The sequence below is a fragment of the Copidosoma floridanum genome, unplaced genomic scaffold (genome assembly GCF_036245765.1).
Source record: "Copidosoma floridanum isolate Cflo_tuat_1 unplaced genomic scaffold, Cflo_Japanese_pri ptg000001l, whole genome shotgun sequence".
In the NCBI taxonomy this organism is placed as follows: Eukaryota; Metazoa; Arthropoda; class Insecta; order Hymenoptera; family Encyrtidae; genus Copidosoma; species Copidosoma floridanum.
The window spans coordinates 6268167-6284842 of record NW_028321878.1 but is presented as its reverse complement, the minus strand read 5'-3'; the positions used below and the strand labels follow the sequence as shown (position 1 = coordinate 6284842).

The following is a 16676-nucleotide window of genomic DNA, read 5'->3' as shown; positions in this document are numbered from 1 at the left end:
ATAGCCATGGGTGGATGGGAAATATCGCGGGTGTTAAAAGTGCCAACCTCGTGTGGACGCAGTCGATGGGATTGCCGACGCACTGCTTCATCGAGACCATCGCGAAGAACGCCAGCAGCAGAATCGCCGTGAACACGTGGAGCCTCGACACGAAGCCGTCCGTTTGTACTTTGCTTACCTACATTGGGGAGGTTATATACCAAAGCTCGTTGTGAATGGAACAAGTATTATATTGTAATAAAAAAAAGAAAATATCGACTACTTTGAAATTAAATTTAGAAGCGCGCGAGTTGCAAGTACATGTGTATATAATATACGTGTGGTGTGTAGGAGGGCGGTTGTATATGGCCGTTAATAGCGCGAGTCAATTAGGTATTCCTTTTAGATTTCTATATTTGTATGTTTATGCGCTACTTAAAATCCACTCTGTTGTTTTGTACTCGCGCCCCTTTGAAAAAGACGTCTGTGTGGCTGCGAGGGAGTCTCGGTGCTGGATCGTAAAATCCGAGCAATCAAATTGTTATTACTTTTGCATAAGAGCTCCCTCGTAAGTGTGTGTATATACATACATATACGCTACTCGAGTGTGGGTGTACGACGCGATATACGGAAAATTAAATGTTTCGCGTAGTTTGAAGGTAAAATAAAATCATGCTTCGACATTTATTCAAGCTTGTTTATTCACTCTGGATTGGTTGGTTTTGTTTTTACCCTTTTGCTTTTCATCAAATTTTGAAGGCTTATTATTGGGAAAAATTTGTAAAAAATGCCTTCTTTTTTGGACATTCCTTTTCAGCAAGGATTGCTCAGAAATCAAAGCAGTTCGTAAAACGACTTCAAACAAAGCGTCACAATCAAATTTGAGTCAAAATGAAAAGTATCGACCTCGTAACTTTTGGTCCCAATCCCCATATAATTTATGGTGGAAAGAGATTATGTTTCCCGAAAATTACCTTGAAAATCTCGGTAAACAAGAGTATCACTTCAATTTTATTCGGTGCCCCCACAAATTTTCGCATCAATCGCGTGATCAATGAAAACGAGTCAGAACAGTGAATTTTTCGTGGATTTCGTCGTGTACGTATTTAGTGGGATACAATAATACACGTGACGCTGGATTGATGCTTTTTTTAGACATGAAAGACGGTATCTGTACAAATTATCGTTTGCCACTTGTGCTCGTGAATTAGTACGAAAAATGTATCGAGCGCGACAAAGTCGACCTCTCGCGTATTGTAAAGTTGAGGGGGTGAGGGGAAATCAAAGAAAAAAGGAAGAAGATAGATGGAGAGAGAGAGAGAGAAAAAATCTACATGCAATTAAAGTAGGGCAGTTCAGAATTCAATTTGGAAGTAGTCAAAGGCAGAATACGTCAGACGCGGTCTTCCTCGCTCCCTCTCTGTGGCGAGGGTACATTAATCTCCATTCTCTCATCGTTTTAAGTATAAGCATTTCGAGAACTGTACTTTTTTAAATTTCTCGTGCGTTGTTTTTTTTTCAATTTTTTTTTCAATTTTTTTTTTTTTTTTTTTTTTTAGCAATGATTGATGCCGTTAGTTATGCAAATTCTTCCACTATACGAAGGTCGCGGACGTATTTTTCTCTTGACTAATGTTAAACGTACGTAAGTATCTAGAAAGTGCAATGCATTAACAACTACAAACGAGTGTTTTGTTTACTTTAAATTTATCGTTGTCTTTTTTTAGTCAAAATGTAGTGCAAAAAAATTTACTGTCTCTCTACGGATTTTTTTTTTTTTTTTGCAAGTGCATTTTTATGGTACGTCTACAAGGAATAGAGAGTGAAGCATCAGCTGTTTCGCTATTTATATAATCAAATGTTGTTGACTTACCAAATTTATATTGTCCAACATCTAATTGACACGTAGCCAGAGGAATAACAAAATTACACATGTTTTTAAAAAAAGACAATTTTTTTTTTTTTCATGATCATGAATTTTTCTTTTCAAAAGTAAACAAAACTCTATGGAAATTTTTCATCTGTACGTAAATTTGAATTCTACCCTTAAAAAAAAAACAAAAAAAAAATTACATGTATATAGCGAAGAACAAAAAGGCACTTAAACTTCTTGAAGAGTCCGGTGTCACGGGTGTGTCGAACCGTAGAGTGCACGTAAAATTGGGTGCCAAAAGTTTAACACTTTGTTTGAATAAATTATTCGCACGTAAATTTGGCGCATCCAAGTTTAATTTCGAAAAATTGTCGAAAGGAAAAGAAGAAAAAAGAAGGAAAGAAATAATTTAAGCAAATACGAAATCGCTCGATATGTGTGCGGCAAACATAAATTTCTTTTTGAGTAACATGAAATCGTCAACGATATTTATAGCCAATAAAAATGTTAATTTTCATGCAAGAGAGAATATAATGCGCCTGTACGAAGGACGAGCGCGTGAGACGATCGATACCCTAATAATTGAAATAAAGGGAGTGACCTTCAATTACTTTTTGACATTTTTCATTAAAACAAAACAAAACGTAGCACACAATAAAGTTTGTAAATAATTTATGAGTTTTTATTTACTTGTTTATTTTTTTATTTTTTTTTTATTTTTTTTTTTTTAAAGGAAAAACGATCAAGTTCGCGTACTAGTTTTAATATGAAAAAATAAAAAAGAGATACGAGAAACGGTGGGTAGCGAGATTACAAATAATCCGCATCTTTTTTTTTTTTTTTTTTTTCGTATGCAATGCACACATTTAAACAATTCATCCGTAAGACCCATTTGCTCATTGGTAATGCAAGTGCTTCAAACATGGTTTACTTTGTAAAATGTGGGTCAACATTTATGCCCGTGTACGTATAAAACTGTTGACCCGCGTCCCGTTCGACGCTGATTGAGACTATGAATATTTAAATGATGCGCGGATTTTCTTCTTTTTTTTTTCCACCCCTCGATCAAGCACCGGCCAATTAAATCCTCGGCAATCTTACACCGTCTCACCGCGATCGACTCACTAAGCGCTTAAAAAAAAAAAACTCAAAACAGCTTGTAAGTAAGTAAGTAAGTAAGTCTTTATTTGGCACTAAGGACTCAGAGGTCCTGTAGGTATAGTGCTTGATATGATGAATTACAGCAGATACATTGTTGTACAAGCGTTAAAAGTGTAAAAACAGCTATCACAGGTAACGCTCAAGGAAAATATCATATAAAACAAAGAGATAATAAAATAAAATATACAAAAAAATAAAAAGATAAAAAATAATTAAAGAAAATAAAATAAAACATGCATAACAACAACACTGATGTAATAAAAACAGTAATGGTCGAGTAAAGTATGATAAATAAAATAAAATGGAAATACAACGAACAATTTTAAGCTTGTAGGAAGTGCATCAAGTATATAAGTGGGTAAACTGCAATACGAAAAATATAAAGTGGAGCAACTCACGTTGAAGAGGCAGTAGAGTCCCCTAAGGGCATCCATGATCCAGGTCTCGTGCCTGCGGTCACGCTTGCTCCTGCCGAGGCGAATCCATGCGCTCCTCTGCCTGCGAGGAGCCTCACTCGCGGCGACTCCCTCCTCGCCTGCTCTGACGCGTCGCCTGCTGGGCCCAAGGGGCAGGACAACGACGACAGCCGTCGCCCGGTGGTCCAAGGCCGGCAACGAGCACTGCTTCCGCTGTTGCTGACGGTGGGCCAAGCTCCTCATAATAGCGCGGCCGGCAGCCGGTTAGCGCGGCTGCCGTCCACCACCGCCCGGCTCTTTCCTCCCTGGCGAAGCTCCCTGGTGCCGACCGGTCCGAGGTGGGGAGCCGTGCACCTGCAATCTTGTCGACGAGCGCCCGATGCTGGAGCCGAGGACCTTGGCTCTCCTGCCGGCTGCTCCCGACGCATCCTCTCGCCACCTCATGCTACAACCACGCACCGCCAAACTTGTACCACCCGTTCCTAAAATTCAACCCTCCCTTTTTCACTTGTTCCTTTTCCTTCTTTTCCAACAAAGGATTATTCAACGGTGCGACGCGAAATTTTCAATTTGCGGCTCTTTTATCGCGCCGAGTCCACTTAAACGCCCGTATTATTATTACTCCCGTTTGTTTGCCCAACTGCACACTCTGGCACTATGTGTTAACGGACCACTTGAAATTTTCTCCCTACACCGCGCACAGTACCAATATTGAAAAAAAAAAAAAATCAACTGCTCGCGCGCACTTTCACGGGTACAAGTATCGATGCATCTGTAACCCCCCGTTGTTTTGTCATTTTTTTCGAGGCGCGTATAGTAAATAACGTGCGCATAATGATGATGATACGCGTTGGGCGTGCAGGTGCACTTGACGAGGGACTCGATTAACTCGGTCCACAATGCGCGCGTCCCTCCCGACGTAATTTATACACCCCACGCGCGAGGGTATCCAATTTACCGATAATTAAAAACGCCAAGCGCGTGTAGTAGCCGGACGATGAAGAAAACGAAATTAGCTGATGGGAGGGGTACGCGAAAAACGAGGGTAAGAGACGGTTGTACGTCCAAGAGCGAGCGTGTTGCCCGATGTGCCGTTTCGGTGTGTAATAAACAAAAAAAAAAAACGGGATGTCGCTTCGGGGGAGGGGGTGTAAAAAGTAGTCGCGCAGGGCGAGCGCGGTTTCGCGATCGCCAGCGGCGCGGGTACGGCGACGAGCCCCAAAGTGAGAGGGAGAGCCTACACCGCGTTTGCGTCACGGTATGCGGCAGAGCGCACCTCCACCTTGCCCTTGTTTTGGCGGTGGATCCTTTCCCTCCCTCTCTCCATCCGCTGCCACCGACGCTTATAGGTGCACACACCCTCCTCTTCTGTACCCCGTGTTTATATACGTATACAGTACTCCCTTCGCTTCATTACCTTTGTATACACATATATACCTCTTCTCTTTCTCGCGCGCGCGTGTGTGTGTACAGGTTGACCCGGCAAATGCCAGTCGGCGTATAGGGTGTAGGATAGTGGCGCATAGCCACCACCGCCGTCTCCGATTTTAAACATTAAACAGCATCTCTTGCAGCTCTCCTTACTCCCTTCCTTACACGTACCGTACTTGCAACCCCCCCCCCTCCTTGCAAACGTCGCAAACGACGACGATACGCGGCTGCTGTTTGTCTTCGTTTTTACGAGAGGAGACGTGCAGTGGGGCCGATTCGTGATTTCTTCCTTCCGGAGAATTATAAAGAGGAAGCGTCGCGCTTGACGGGGATGGGGGAGGAGAGAAAATGATAATATATGATCCGTTGTTCCGTCAAAGCGCCTTGACGCACGTGCTTGGGATGGAGAGACTCGTGCGTGTGTAATTTGGCTCGCGGGGCGATTTTCGGGGACTCGCGAGAATTTATTGTATTTATGGATTCCCACTGAGCGCCGTTCGATTCCGTGTCTCTGTGTGAGTGGGGGTAATTGATAGAGACAGTACGGGCGCACGAAATAGGTATTGATTTGCAAATGTTCCCACGGATTAACAAAAAAAAGACGGAGGGGGTCGGCCGATTGCCAGGTTTTCTTGTGCCATGCATATTGTATTCGCGCGAGGGACGCTTGACCGGCTGAATTTCGTGATTTTGGATCGGACGCGCTTGGGCAAGCACGCGGGGTTATTCTCTTCGACAATTATACCTACCACACGAGGTATGTAACCACTTGGATCGGTGAAACTTTTCAAAAAAACGCCCTCTCGGAACGTTTATTTTGGCAATTTTATCACAATATAATGAACACCAGTGATTATACCACGATTGAGAAGAAAAAAGAAAACATCATTATCCGAGAACGAGCTTTCTTTTTTTTTTCGACTCGCTGAACGAGTTTAACCGTAAGAGCTGCTTCACGTCAAAGAGATTTTCCTTATTTCTTTGTAAACAAGTCCTCAATGGGCATTACCGCGACGGCAAAAAAACGGCACTAAAACAACAAAATTTCCGTCGTACCCCCCATGTATGTATAACAACAAAATTAATAAAACGCGCTGATGTACTCGATTATCAAGTGTAAAAGCACACTAGCGTATGTATATATTTATAGTACATCAACAGCGATTAAAAGGCACTTTAACGACACGCGCGTACGTAACAATCGAAAGTAAGCACATGTAGGTGTTGTTTACGCTTCACACCTGCAGAGCTTTCACTCGTTTTTTTTTTTTTTTTTTCTTTTCGTGAGCTTTCACGTCTGTCCCGCGCAAGCGAACCTAATAAGCCGGATGAACCACCGCGTGTGGGTTCCCATGCCACAATTGTACTGGCGCTTTTCTCCCGCCGGGTGGTCGAGCTTCGCCCCGGAGAAATAGCCGGCCAAAGTGTAAAGAGAGAATGGCCGAAAAGCTCGAGCGCCTACGGGCGGCATATTTTATTTTTATAATTCCCGTCCAGCTTACCTACGCCGGAGCGACAGAGTTGAACGACGCGGAGAGACCGTACGTACATACATGTATCGGACCAGCGTGGGTGGAATCGGCGAGCTTGCGGAAAGAGGGCTTTTTTTTTATGGACAGTGATGGCACTGATGATGATGATGGATTGCAGTTATTAGCTCTGTCGTCGCGTTAATTTGATTTTTAACAATTTACAGTAATTATTGTTAGACGTAACCCATATAAATCAGCATCGCCTGTCCGAAGAATCGGCCCCGAGCTGTACATGTAACACGAGAGCGGTGATTAAGGTGCCGCTTTCGACATATAGTGAGCAGCAGAACGCGGGACAGTAGCTGATTGGCCTTGTAGATTTTGCAACAAAAAGCGCCGGTTCTGCTGCTCACTAGTTCGACCCAATTAAGCATTCGAGACTCGTCTTGAAAAAAAAAATTACCAACTTTCGTTGTTTTGGAGTTGCAAAAGGACAAACTTTGCCGATTGTCCTGTAGCTCGTAAGAGTCGCAAATCAGGAGCGACAATGAATATCTGCAGTTGGTTTGTTGGAGCTGCCACGGGTTAATTGTTTGGAATAGGTACGATCTTTTCCCTTTGGTCTTCTGAGCTTAGATTCTTGTGTTCCTTGTGCCTCAACAATAGGAGTATGACTAGGAAAATTGGAGACGACGAGCGAGGGAACAGAGATATGCGCACACAAGTGTCGTTTTGTTTCAAATCAGCTTTAATCCTCCAATCTTACAGATCAATATAATCATAATAGTAATGATAATAGTTATAGTAATAGTAATCATACATGTGAGTTTGATGAGAGGAAAAGAGAAAGAAAACTACGTGACTTAATTTATAATTAACTTAGTTTGAACGAAAAAGAGAAGAAAAACTTAGTAAAACTAATTTTTTGTTTCAATAATATCCTAAATGAAATCGGTTTATTTATAATGCTTTAAACCCAATTGGTCCCACTTTTCATTCTTAAATTTAAGTCTCACATAAATATTTTTTTTTTGTGCTTGGCGCATTACTCGCTTTAATTTTAACAGCAACAATTATTTAATACACGAGAGAAACTCTCGCTCATGTTCGAGAGCTTACAATTCGTGTCAGTCTTAGCGACAAGCTGCTGTTTAATCTCCAAACTCAACATCACAAAGGAGTCAGCAGCCGTGGGAGTTTATAAATGTATATATAATATAAATCGAGTAATAATATAATAATATAGTACAAGCTTCCATGAAAGTTAATGGAAGTCGCTTAAACAGCAATAGGAATACCACCAGTGGTACATACTATATAGCCATAAATATTCTGTTGAACACGACTAAAGAGTCGGGGTCTAAAAATTGGCACGGTCTTTTTCGCAAAAAGTATCTAGAGAAATACTTGTGATGAAAACGCTTAGGCCAATTTGTCACGCACTTACATTTCTTTTTGTTTTGTTTTTAATAACCTTCGTTAATATATATATATTTTGTATATATTATATAAAAATACATGTGCGCACTCTCTACTCTTTCTTTAAAACGGACGGTAAAGAAGGTACGCGTGGTCTCGGTATAGTTTCATTATAAAAAAAACGCACGAAACTCGACTACTCAGCGTTTGAGTCTTACATTTTTGCACCTAAAAATTACTTTTTCCTAACCACTTCAAATCAGAGAAAATTTTAGTCTCACAACTATCATCGTGTTACCCTCAGACATTTAAAAGTAAATTAAACCTTAACATAATGTTGATCGTCAAATTATTTAATGAACGAATGGTGTATCAATAAATTTTTTCAACAACGGGAACAATCACCATCAATTGTTATCAATCGGTATAGATTTTACAAATCCGAAGTTCAAGTGTAATTAATGTAAAGTATGCTTACAACGGTCCTGTCTTACAGTTCTACTTAATCTAATTGGTTCTTTTTTATTTGTAAAATTTTAATATAAAAATTTATTATATGAAAATTTTTTGTACATCAATACTATCTTTTCTCTCAATTTTTAGATCGATTTTCATAGTAACGATCGTCGGGTAGCATAGCACGCCCAGAAAGCGATTCCTGTCGTACTACACTTCACACGCCATACTTTAGTTTTACCTATGCTTTTCCATCAACAAGAAGGATGAAGCAACTCGCTGCTAAGAATCATCGCGTTTGTAATAGAACCTTCCATCGTCTGGCCTAATCGCGGCCAAGAGTTTACCCTATGGACTCACGGGCGATATGTGCTCGCTCATCCTCTTCGTCAATTCCTGAAGCAGTTCACGATAGACTAGCGAGTCCATGTTCGACGAAAGCACGTACAGTACCCACCAGTCACCTAGAGGAAAAAACAATATCCAAAATTAATACAGTCTGAAGAACGTATCGCTTGAAGTAAAGATGACTTTTTATTAAATCAAAACTCACCCAGTTCGATTTTTCGACTAATGCTCTGACACGTCTCGTACTCTAGCATTCTCGAGGACATCTGCAGGATCTTTGGCCTCACGCTGGGTACGAAAATAATGGCCGCTCTGTAGATTATCAGGCCAACCAGCATAGTCGTAAGAGCCAAAAACCAGAACCAGATGAAAATGTAAGTCTTTTCGTTGACGATGTTCAGAGGCAGGACGCACAAAGAGTCCAGATTCTGTATTGTTCCAGAAGGACCGAACTTGTGGAAGATGCACTTGGTGACCCTTGGAAAGATGTAGACCATCGGGTCAAATCTTTCTTCTTGAGGCGCATCGGTAAACGAGAGCACGCGCCACCCGTAGGTAATGAACTCGCCATCAAAGAACTTATTCATGAAGAAGAGCTGGACCAGGATGTTGAAGAGGCAGATGACCTCGCACGCATAATACCGATACACGTACGCATTGTGCGTCTGCAAAGATAACCAAGGAGTCAGGATGAGCAAGTTTGATTAAACGAACATACATAGCTACGGGGCGTTCAAAGAGTGTTTATTAGTAGAAATTGGATTCAACGAGGCTGAATTGGCTTACACATTGCCGGATGACGACTCATACGCTTTGCTTCACGGAGACGATGCACGACTGTATACACGTATGCGTTGCTTTGCATTGCCTGGTATTATAAGCTTGAGAATGTGCTTTTTTTAACTCGGAGTTTCCAAGTTATGACGTTTCTTTGGTCGAGTTTATTTTCAAGTTTTGAATAGGGCACGTATGACGGGCTCTAATTTGTGCGCTACTAAGTTTACTAGTTCTACAAAAGATCACGAAAAGTATACAAACAATTATTGTTGTTTGTGTACTTTTCGAAACCTTTCTGTTGCGGAAGAACAGAAAGGCATCTCCGATGTCAGGCGTTAAGCTCACCAGCACGCAAGAGGCTAGCATAGCTATAGATACAGGTGCATCAGCGCGCAGAAGCCGAGATTATACCGAGATTCACGCGAAAATTCTCTTCCCCATTGTTCTCTTGGCTCTTGTTCACAATTTTTTTGCTATCAAGCTCGCGCGACTAGCTTCCTCTACTCGTTTCGTAACGGTACAAACGAATTGATTTACTCGTCGCTTCTTACCGCTGGCTAGATTGTCTTCCTATTCTTGTTTCAAGAAATAATTGAGCAATTTTCTATGTGTACACTGCGGAATCCGATTGATGATTCATACGATTGTCATGAGTTTGTATGGGTGTCGAGTTAAAGGTGTAAGTATAGCGGAATCGATTGTATAATCGATCGCAACACCAGGTGAAGTAGTGAAAAAAGGCTTGTAATTGAGCTTTAATTGCCATTTTGTAAGCTATTTCTGAAATTATTCATGCAAAGATCCTTTAACATAAAAAAACTTTTTTTTAAATTTTTTAATAAGGTACGTATGTATCTCTTTCTGGTCTACGGTTTAATTACGTAATTTGGAAATACTACAAAAAGCGTAATAATGATGGTTGATGAATGGTACGAAGTAGGTGAAAAAATAGCAGTGTTTTAACATTATTCTTCGTAATCAAGATTCACAGACTTGAATGTAAACATTTATAATGATTGCAAAAAATCGCGAGCCTCATTGATGAGCACATCATCAACCAAGGAAGATATATTGACTAGTGTTTCATAACTGTTCCAGCAATTAATTTTTTTTACTCTTCTTGTGTTTTTCGAATTCAGTTTACTCATACATCTTGACATTGTATCCACAAAAAAATCTCAAGAGCGCTGAGTCGTCATTTTACACAATGTGTCGTGTGACAAAAAATAAAGCAGCTTCAATCAAGCAACAAGGATGATTTTTTTTCAAAATAAACTCACCCTAATATGCGTGATAAGGTACTCCATGACGACGTTTTTCTTTTTGCAAAGAGTCTCCTCTTGCTCGAGCGTGTGATGCAGACCCGTGACCAAGGTCCTTATCAGTCCACCCTCCCAGATACTCCAGAGCCAGTTGGGGAAGTAGCAACATATTGCCTGAAATTAAAGAGCCCGTGTCACTCACAATTGATAACTCGAACACGCTCGGTCATTCGATACTACGTATGTGCACATTATAAACCATTGGATGGGAGCTGGGAAGGATATTTTTAAATCTCCGGACAATCATCGAGGCGGCGACTCAAATTAGCATAACAGCGCTCGCAATGATTGCTCAAAAGTTTAGCGGTACTGTCTAAATTATTTGAAATAAGAACAGCAAGTGTAGACTTTTAAAGGGTTTTGAACAGCACAAATCGGTATCAATTAGTTGAAAAAATGTAATCTTGATTATCGAGCTCGCTAAACGGGCACTTCAACAAAACCCCACAAGGGCAGCGAAGGAAAAAAAAAAAAAAAAAAAAAAAAAGACCGAGTACTTAATCGTCTGGAAAGCGATCTTTTACTTAGCGTAACAAGAAACTCAGCGAGCACACCGACAGCTTTCGGCAAGTTTCCGAATAAAAGAGGAAAGAAAAAAACTTGCGAAGAAGCCGAGCGTCCAAGGAGCACCAGCAGCTACAGTGAGATCGCGATAAAGACCGGAGAGAGCGGCTTTCACGTAAAAAGAGAACGAGGGAGAGAGAGGAAGATAGAGATAAAGGGACGCACGTGCGTGGAGAGCCGTATGTAATAAAGAGCCGAGATATACACAAGTATGAAAGGTAGGAGAAGGAGGCGGAGGAAGAAGGAAATGGGAGTAGTTGAAGCGCTTACTTGGAAGAACAGTGCGAAGCAGACCCACTGGTAGTAGGTGTAGTATTTCCTTGCCTTGCCGAAGTCGTTGGTCACACCGGGGTGGGCGACTTCGAGGCCAACCTGCAATGAAACAGATATATTTGTTCGTTAATACATGTAGAAATTGTAGATTGTAGTATTGAATTCGGACAATAAGGACACGCGATACAGGCTTGGTCTTTTTTTTCCTCGTCGCTCTAATTCTTTTCCAAACACCAGATGCGTGTTGCGTCACTCTTAGATGCGATAATTTGATTGGCGAGCGAATTCAACCCGTTGCATTTAACAAGTACAAGATTAATACTTACGATACATTGACCCTGATTTTTTTTAATGAGACCCCAATGTTTAAAAAGTGCGTAATTATTAGAGAAGAGATTAACGTTTGTGCACCGGAATGAAAATCAGTTCAAATTTCTTCGACTCTCCTTTATTTATTTATTAATTTTTTTTTCAAGGAATTGATTTCTTGAGACAGAAACAATTGATGGTCTCTGAGCTCTGGGGGTCTTAGAATTGTTCAACACAGGTATAGGTACGTATATTAGAACGGACGTAATGCCCGAACAGTTACGCTCTAGTACTTCAGAGATCGATCACGAGCAAAGAAATTATCTTTTATTGTTTCACAGAGAGAAACTTCAATTTGTTTTCATAGTTTTTTTTGGATACACATTATTTTTTTCCAGCTCCATAATTTCATTGCCATTATTTTATTGGTTTATTACGAACAAAATCACAACTCTTAAGTTGAATCGCATACAGTCAAACAAGTTTTTTGTTATGGTACTGAAACAAAAATGATCCACCCGCAGGAAAAGAAAAAAAAAAGTGATTAAAATTGGCGATAAGCATAAAAAAGTCAACGAGCCTCAAGTGAACATGCAAAATGTACCTTATGGTACAGAAACGAATCATTATCGTAGGTGTTTGTAAATATATGCAAAGGCCGTCTGCCTCACTGCGCTTTTGTCGATGCACGTGTGTACATGAATATATACATACTAGCAAACCGGCTCTCGTTTGCATACTCGGTTAACTTTTCAATTTCGTTAACAGGCCAATTTATAATTTATTCGTACAGTGCAAGTGGCAATATAGCGATCAGACGACCTTACGAAAGACTTGAGCGTGTTGCTGGTGAAAACGATGGTTAAAATAAAAAAGAAACTAGGGCTACAGCTTCTTGTCCCGTTAGCCTTTGACAGTGAAACGCACGAGTGACGCTGCACTGCTGAGTTTTTTTTCATATTCTTATCGTCTGTTGCAAAAATTTATTTTATACATTGCAACTTTAGGAGGTAGAGAAAAAAAAATTATTCAACAGAATACAGTATTTATACACTTTCTTGAACACTAAGAATTTTTCAACTAATCGACGCTGACTGCAAATGAAAGATGTGGGATCTCATTTGAGGTAAAAATGAATTTAACATTGGATAAAAATCATGCTCTAATTAAACTGACACTTTGCCGGGGGTCAATTTACTCTTACTAGTAGCAAACAGTTTAATTTTAGCAAAGAAGAAAAAAAAAAAAAAAAAAAATTGTAGAAAAATAATAATTAGTGATTAAGCACGTAAAGAAGTTTAGAGCAAACAGCATTATTAGCAAAGCAAAAGAGATGACCTTGTATTTAAAGATTCCTACAATCTTTTTATTTAAGACTAAATAATTTGCTTAGTTTTGCATGCACAGGCACTTTGAATTATTATTTATCTTTGTGTGGAAAAATTAAATAGTGTTATGCATTCAATTGAAACACCAAGTGCAACTCTGAAATTCTAACAAAATGAAAAAAAAAAAAAAATGTACAACTGTATACAAAACATACCTCACGATTGAACGCATCGGGCATAGTGAACGTCGAAGTAATCCAGCAGAAGGTGTTCACCGGCTGCGAGGGCAGTGACGCAGGTGTAATGCACGAGATAGGATTGCCAACAAACTGGGAGGCAGTGATGATCAAAGAACAAGCAAGCAGCAGTACAGACGTGAACTGGTTGTGCAGGCGGAACACCATGGAGTCGGTGCTGATCTCCTGGGGCTTAAGGTAGCCCTTCAACTCTCCAAGTAGCTTCAACATCTTGGCTGCTACTGTCTACTCTGTCGTTATAATTTTCAGATTTCCACGTCCGATTGGAGGGAAAAGAGCGTTTGGTCAAAGACGCATGGAAAGGACTCGTTATCCCTCGATCTCGTAACTTCGAGAAGAAGAGAGAAAGAAAGGGAGATGAACGCTACTGCCGGGCCTTAGTCCCGAGCGATCGACCCCATCTGTCAGGTAATCGTAAAAGCCGAAAGTGTGTGCTTCTCTTTATGCGTCCCTTGATTTTTCTTTTTCTCTCACTTGCAAGTATACGCTATACACAGCTGAGCAGGCTCTCCTCTGGTCTTTGACTTTTCTTTGCTTCTTTTAATTTTCTCGTAAGGTAATTATGCCCACGATGCTGCGGCTGTAAAGAAAAGAACAATTTATGACGAAAAAGGGAGATACGATAGACTTAAAATATGGCACAAGTGCAAAGTATTATACACATGATGATTATTTAAGTACTGCACGCTGCTTTGATGCTCGGGCTCTGTTGTTCGCCGCTTGTACGGAATTGTAAATGGAATTCAGGCTTGGAATTAGGTAAGGTGATCCTACTTGATACTCATTTCTGTGTAATTTCGGGCGATAAATTGGAGAGGCAAGGCTGATTAAATTTCAATTCCATTGGAGCTTTAGTTACGACTACTTCATTTAAAAGAAAACCTTATCTCTGGTGTAGTTACGATTACAGAACTTTTTTTTATGGAACATATGACAGCCACCATGTCTAATAGAATCGGGTAAAGTGAGTACTCTTGTAACAGATTTAGTAAAATTAGTCATGGTGTGTTATCAGTCATAACCTAATAATGTGTCATCGAATAAATCCATCTATAGTAATAAAATGGGTTTTCGTAAATCGTGTTAATTATCTGTTAAAATTTTTTTTTTCCTATAATTTAGAGCTCAAAATGTAGACAGTTTCTTAAAACTTTTGTCTAAAATTAACACTTATTCAGTTTTTATTACTTATTAGTTCAGTGACTTATTTCTTTTAATCTAATAACTGACCATGCTTCAGTTGTTTTTTTTTTTTTTTCAATTGTCTAGACTGCCAAGAAAAAAAAACAAAGGACGTCTAATGTTACACATATCCAAGCGCCGATTTTTAGTGACACTTCATACTTAGCATAGCTATACGATTTCAAAACATATCTGATTCAGAGAAACGATTGATCTTATATTGACCAAAAGGCATTGTTATGACGTCTATTTATCATCATGTGCATCTGTGAATAAAATACACCCACCTCAAGATTCTCGCTTAGAAAAGTACAATACACATGTGTACAGTACGGTTACACAAAACAAGAATTGAATGTTTAAAAAGAATTTAGAGAAATCAAAACATTGCCCTTGCCTCTAGGCTGTCGAACAAATATTATTTGTTCTCTGCGGTTGAGAAACAAAAAAAACTACAACGAGTTGCGGAACTTTAAAGCTTTACATTGAAGCAAAAGCAAAATAGTTCGTTGATAAATCACACTGATTTCCGCGAAAATGATAAATACATGTATACAAAGGACAAGCTAAAGTGGGCGCGCGCTGCGGGCAGGACCTTTTTGACAAAACGACAATCTAACCTCAACTGATGCACACCGTGGCAATACCACCTACCCGGGCGGCTACGATGTCAAGGTCGTCAACCGTACTAGCTGCCGTACACGTATAATAACAAAACCCACGCCACATGCGTGCTGCTTAAAAAATGTAATTCTAAATACACACAATACTCTCGAGCACCCTACTCTTGTAAAACGTTGTCCATCGTCACGCACGATAGGGTCGCATGTACGTGGAAAATTTTTTTTTTTTTTGTCTTTCATCAGCATTCTCAAACGCGCAGGGGGGAAACAGATTCACATCACATCCCCACCTCGTCACTTATCGGCATTCGGCACACGTCCACACGAGACGGGAGAGAGAGAGAGAAAGATCTAGACACGTGCAATATGCGACCCCTCCGTACACATGTTCGAGGAGATGAGGTGGAGGAAGATGCAATACACGATTTTATTAACAACGTTCAAGTACGTAATATAACGGCGAGGAAAACCCGTATGGCGAAAATCGGGTGAAAATCGTAGTTCCGAGCGCGCGCGCACACACATATACTTGTACCCGGGGGTATATTACAGCGAAAACGCAGCATCCTGTTGTTTCCGTACCGTTCACTTGCGAGTGTGGGTACCTGGGTACCGGAAAAGTAGTGAAAAGTAATAATAATAATAATCCAAATAAGCAAGACATGGAAACATAAAAATTAAAAATTAAAAAAAAACAAAACAAAAAACTTACGCGAGTATCAGCGGGCTGCAATCGCATGTGGGTAGTGTACAGCACGTACACGTACAGGTATGAGGGATACTTTGCCCTTGAGTATACGGACACACAGAACAATAGGTCTGCAGGCTGTTGTATTTACCTTAGTTAACTAACAACACTAAGGGTGTCAGTTGTACGACGACTTATGCACTGGGAGGCGCTCAACGTAACGTAGAAACTGTCCTGTTGGAGCTTGGATAGCGCCGACACTGACTTGTCTATACAACACGAGAGAGTGAGTTGCTGCCTCTATACTCTCTTCCCCTCCGCCTCTCCTTCCGTCTCTCTCTTTCTTTTGCGCGCAACGGTCTCTCCTGGATGCGTACCATATACCTATACATACATACGGCTGCCTCTGCTCCTTTGGTTCTTTGCGTGTGTAGTGTCGGTGTGTTGTGGGGGGTCTGTTGTGCAGCAGTATACAGGCATCAGGCTCGCGCGGGTTGCGACTTGCGACTCGCAACTTGCGAGAAAGAGAAAGAACAACACATCACGGCGTGTGTACTTATATATACGTATATACGTACAGCAAAAAGGGAAGAGAGCGAACGCGCGCGCGCCCAAGGGGGTGGGGGGAGAGAGATACTTTGCCGAGCCCCGTGTGCTGTGCACTACATGTGTGTATAGGTATATACTTGTACGTACGGGCGAGAGAGAAAACTCTGTGCTGGCTTCCCCTCTAAATGTGTATAGGTATACAAGTGTATAAATATTATGTCCTTCTTTTCCTGGATCGAGCTACCAGAT

The 16676-nt window shown here is 40.6% G+C and overlaps 1 protein-coding gene across 2 annotated transcripts; it reads right to left on the bottom strand.

The window, feature by feature from the left end:
- Positions 1 to 7062: 7062 nt before the first annotated feature.
- ogre (optic ganglion reduced) lies at positions 7063 to 16134 on the bottom strand. Of its 2 annotated transcripts, none has more exons than XM_014359831.2 (6): positions 15903 to 16134; positions 13344 to 13965; positions 11489 to 11590; positions 10613 to 10768; positions 8761 to 9220; positions 7063 to 8671 (listed from the first exon to the last, which is right to left on the bottom strand). In XM_014359831.2, exons 2-6 carry the CDS (start codon positions 13593 to 13595, stop codon positions 8556 to 8558), a joined length of 1086 nt encoding a protein of 361 aa, XP_014215317.2. In that variant the 5' UTR covers positions 13596 to 13965; positions 15903 to 16134; the 3' UTR covers positions 7063 to 8555. The 2 variants fall into 2 exon arrangements, with proteins under 2 accessions (XP_014215317.2, XP_014215318.2); XM_014359832.2 differs by having other exon boundaries at positions 16030 to 16134.
- Positions 16135 to 16676: the final 542 nt, after the last annotated feature.

Bases quoted from the DNA above. Each gene is read 5' to 3' on its own strand.
- ogre (XM_014359831.2), bottom strand. From the start codon at position 13,595: ATGTTGAAGCTACTTGGAGAGTTGAAGGGCTACCTTAAGCCCCAGGAG. The intron at 11,591-13,343 runs GTATGTTTTGTA...GTTTCATTGCAG, and splicing joins CCGATGCGTTCAATCGTGAG to GTTGGCCTCGAAGTCGCCCA. The intron at 9,221-10,612 runs GTGAGTTTATTT...TTATCTTTGCAG, and splicing joins ACCTTATCACGCATATTAGG to ACGCACAATGCGTACGTGTA.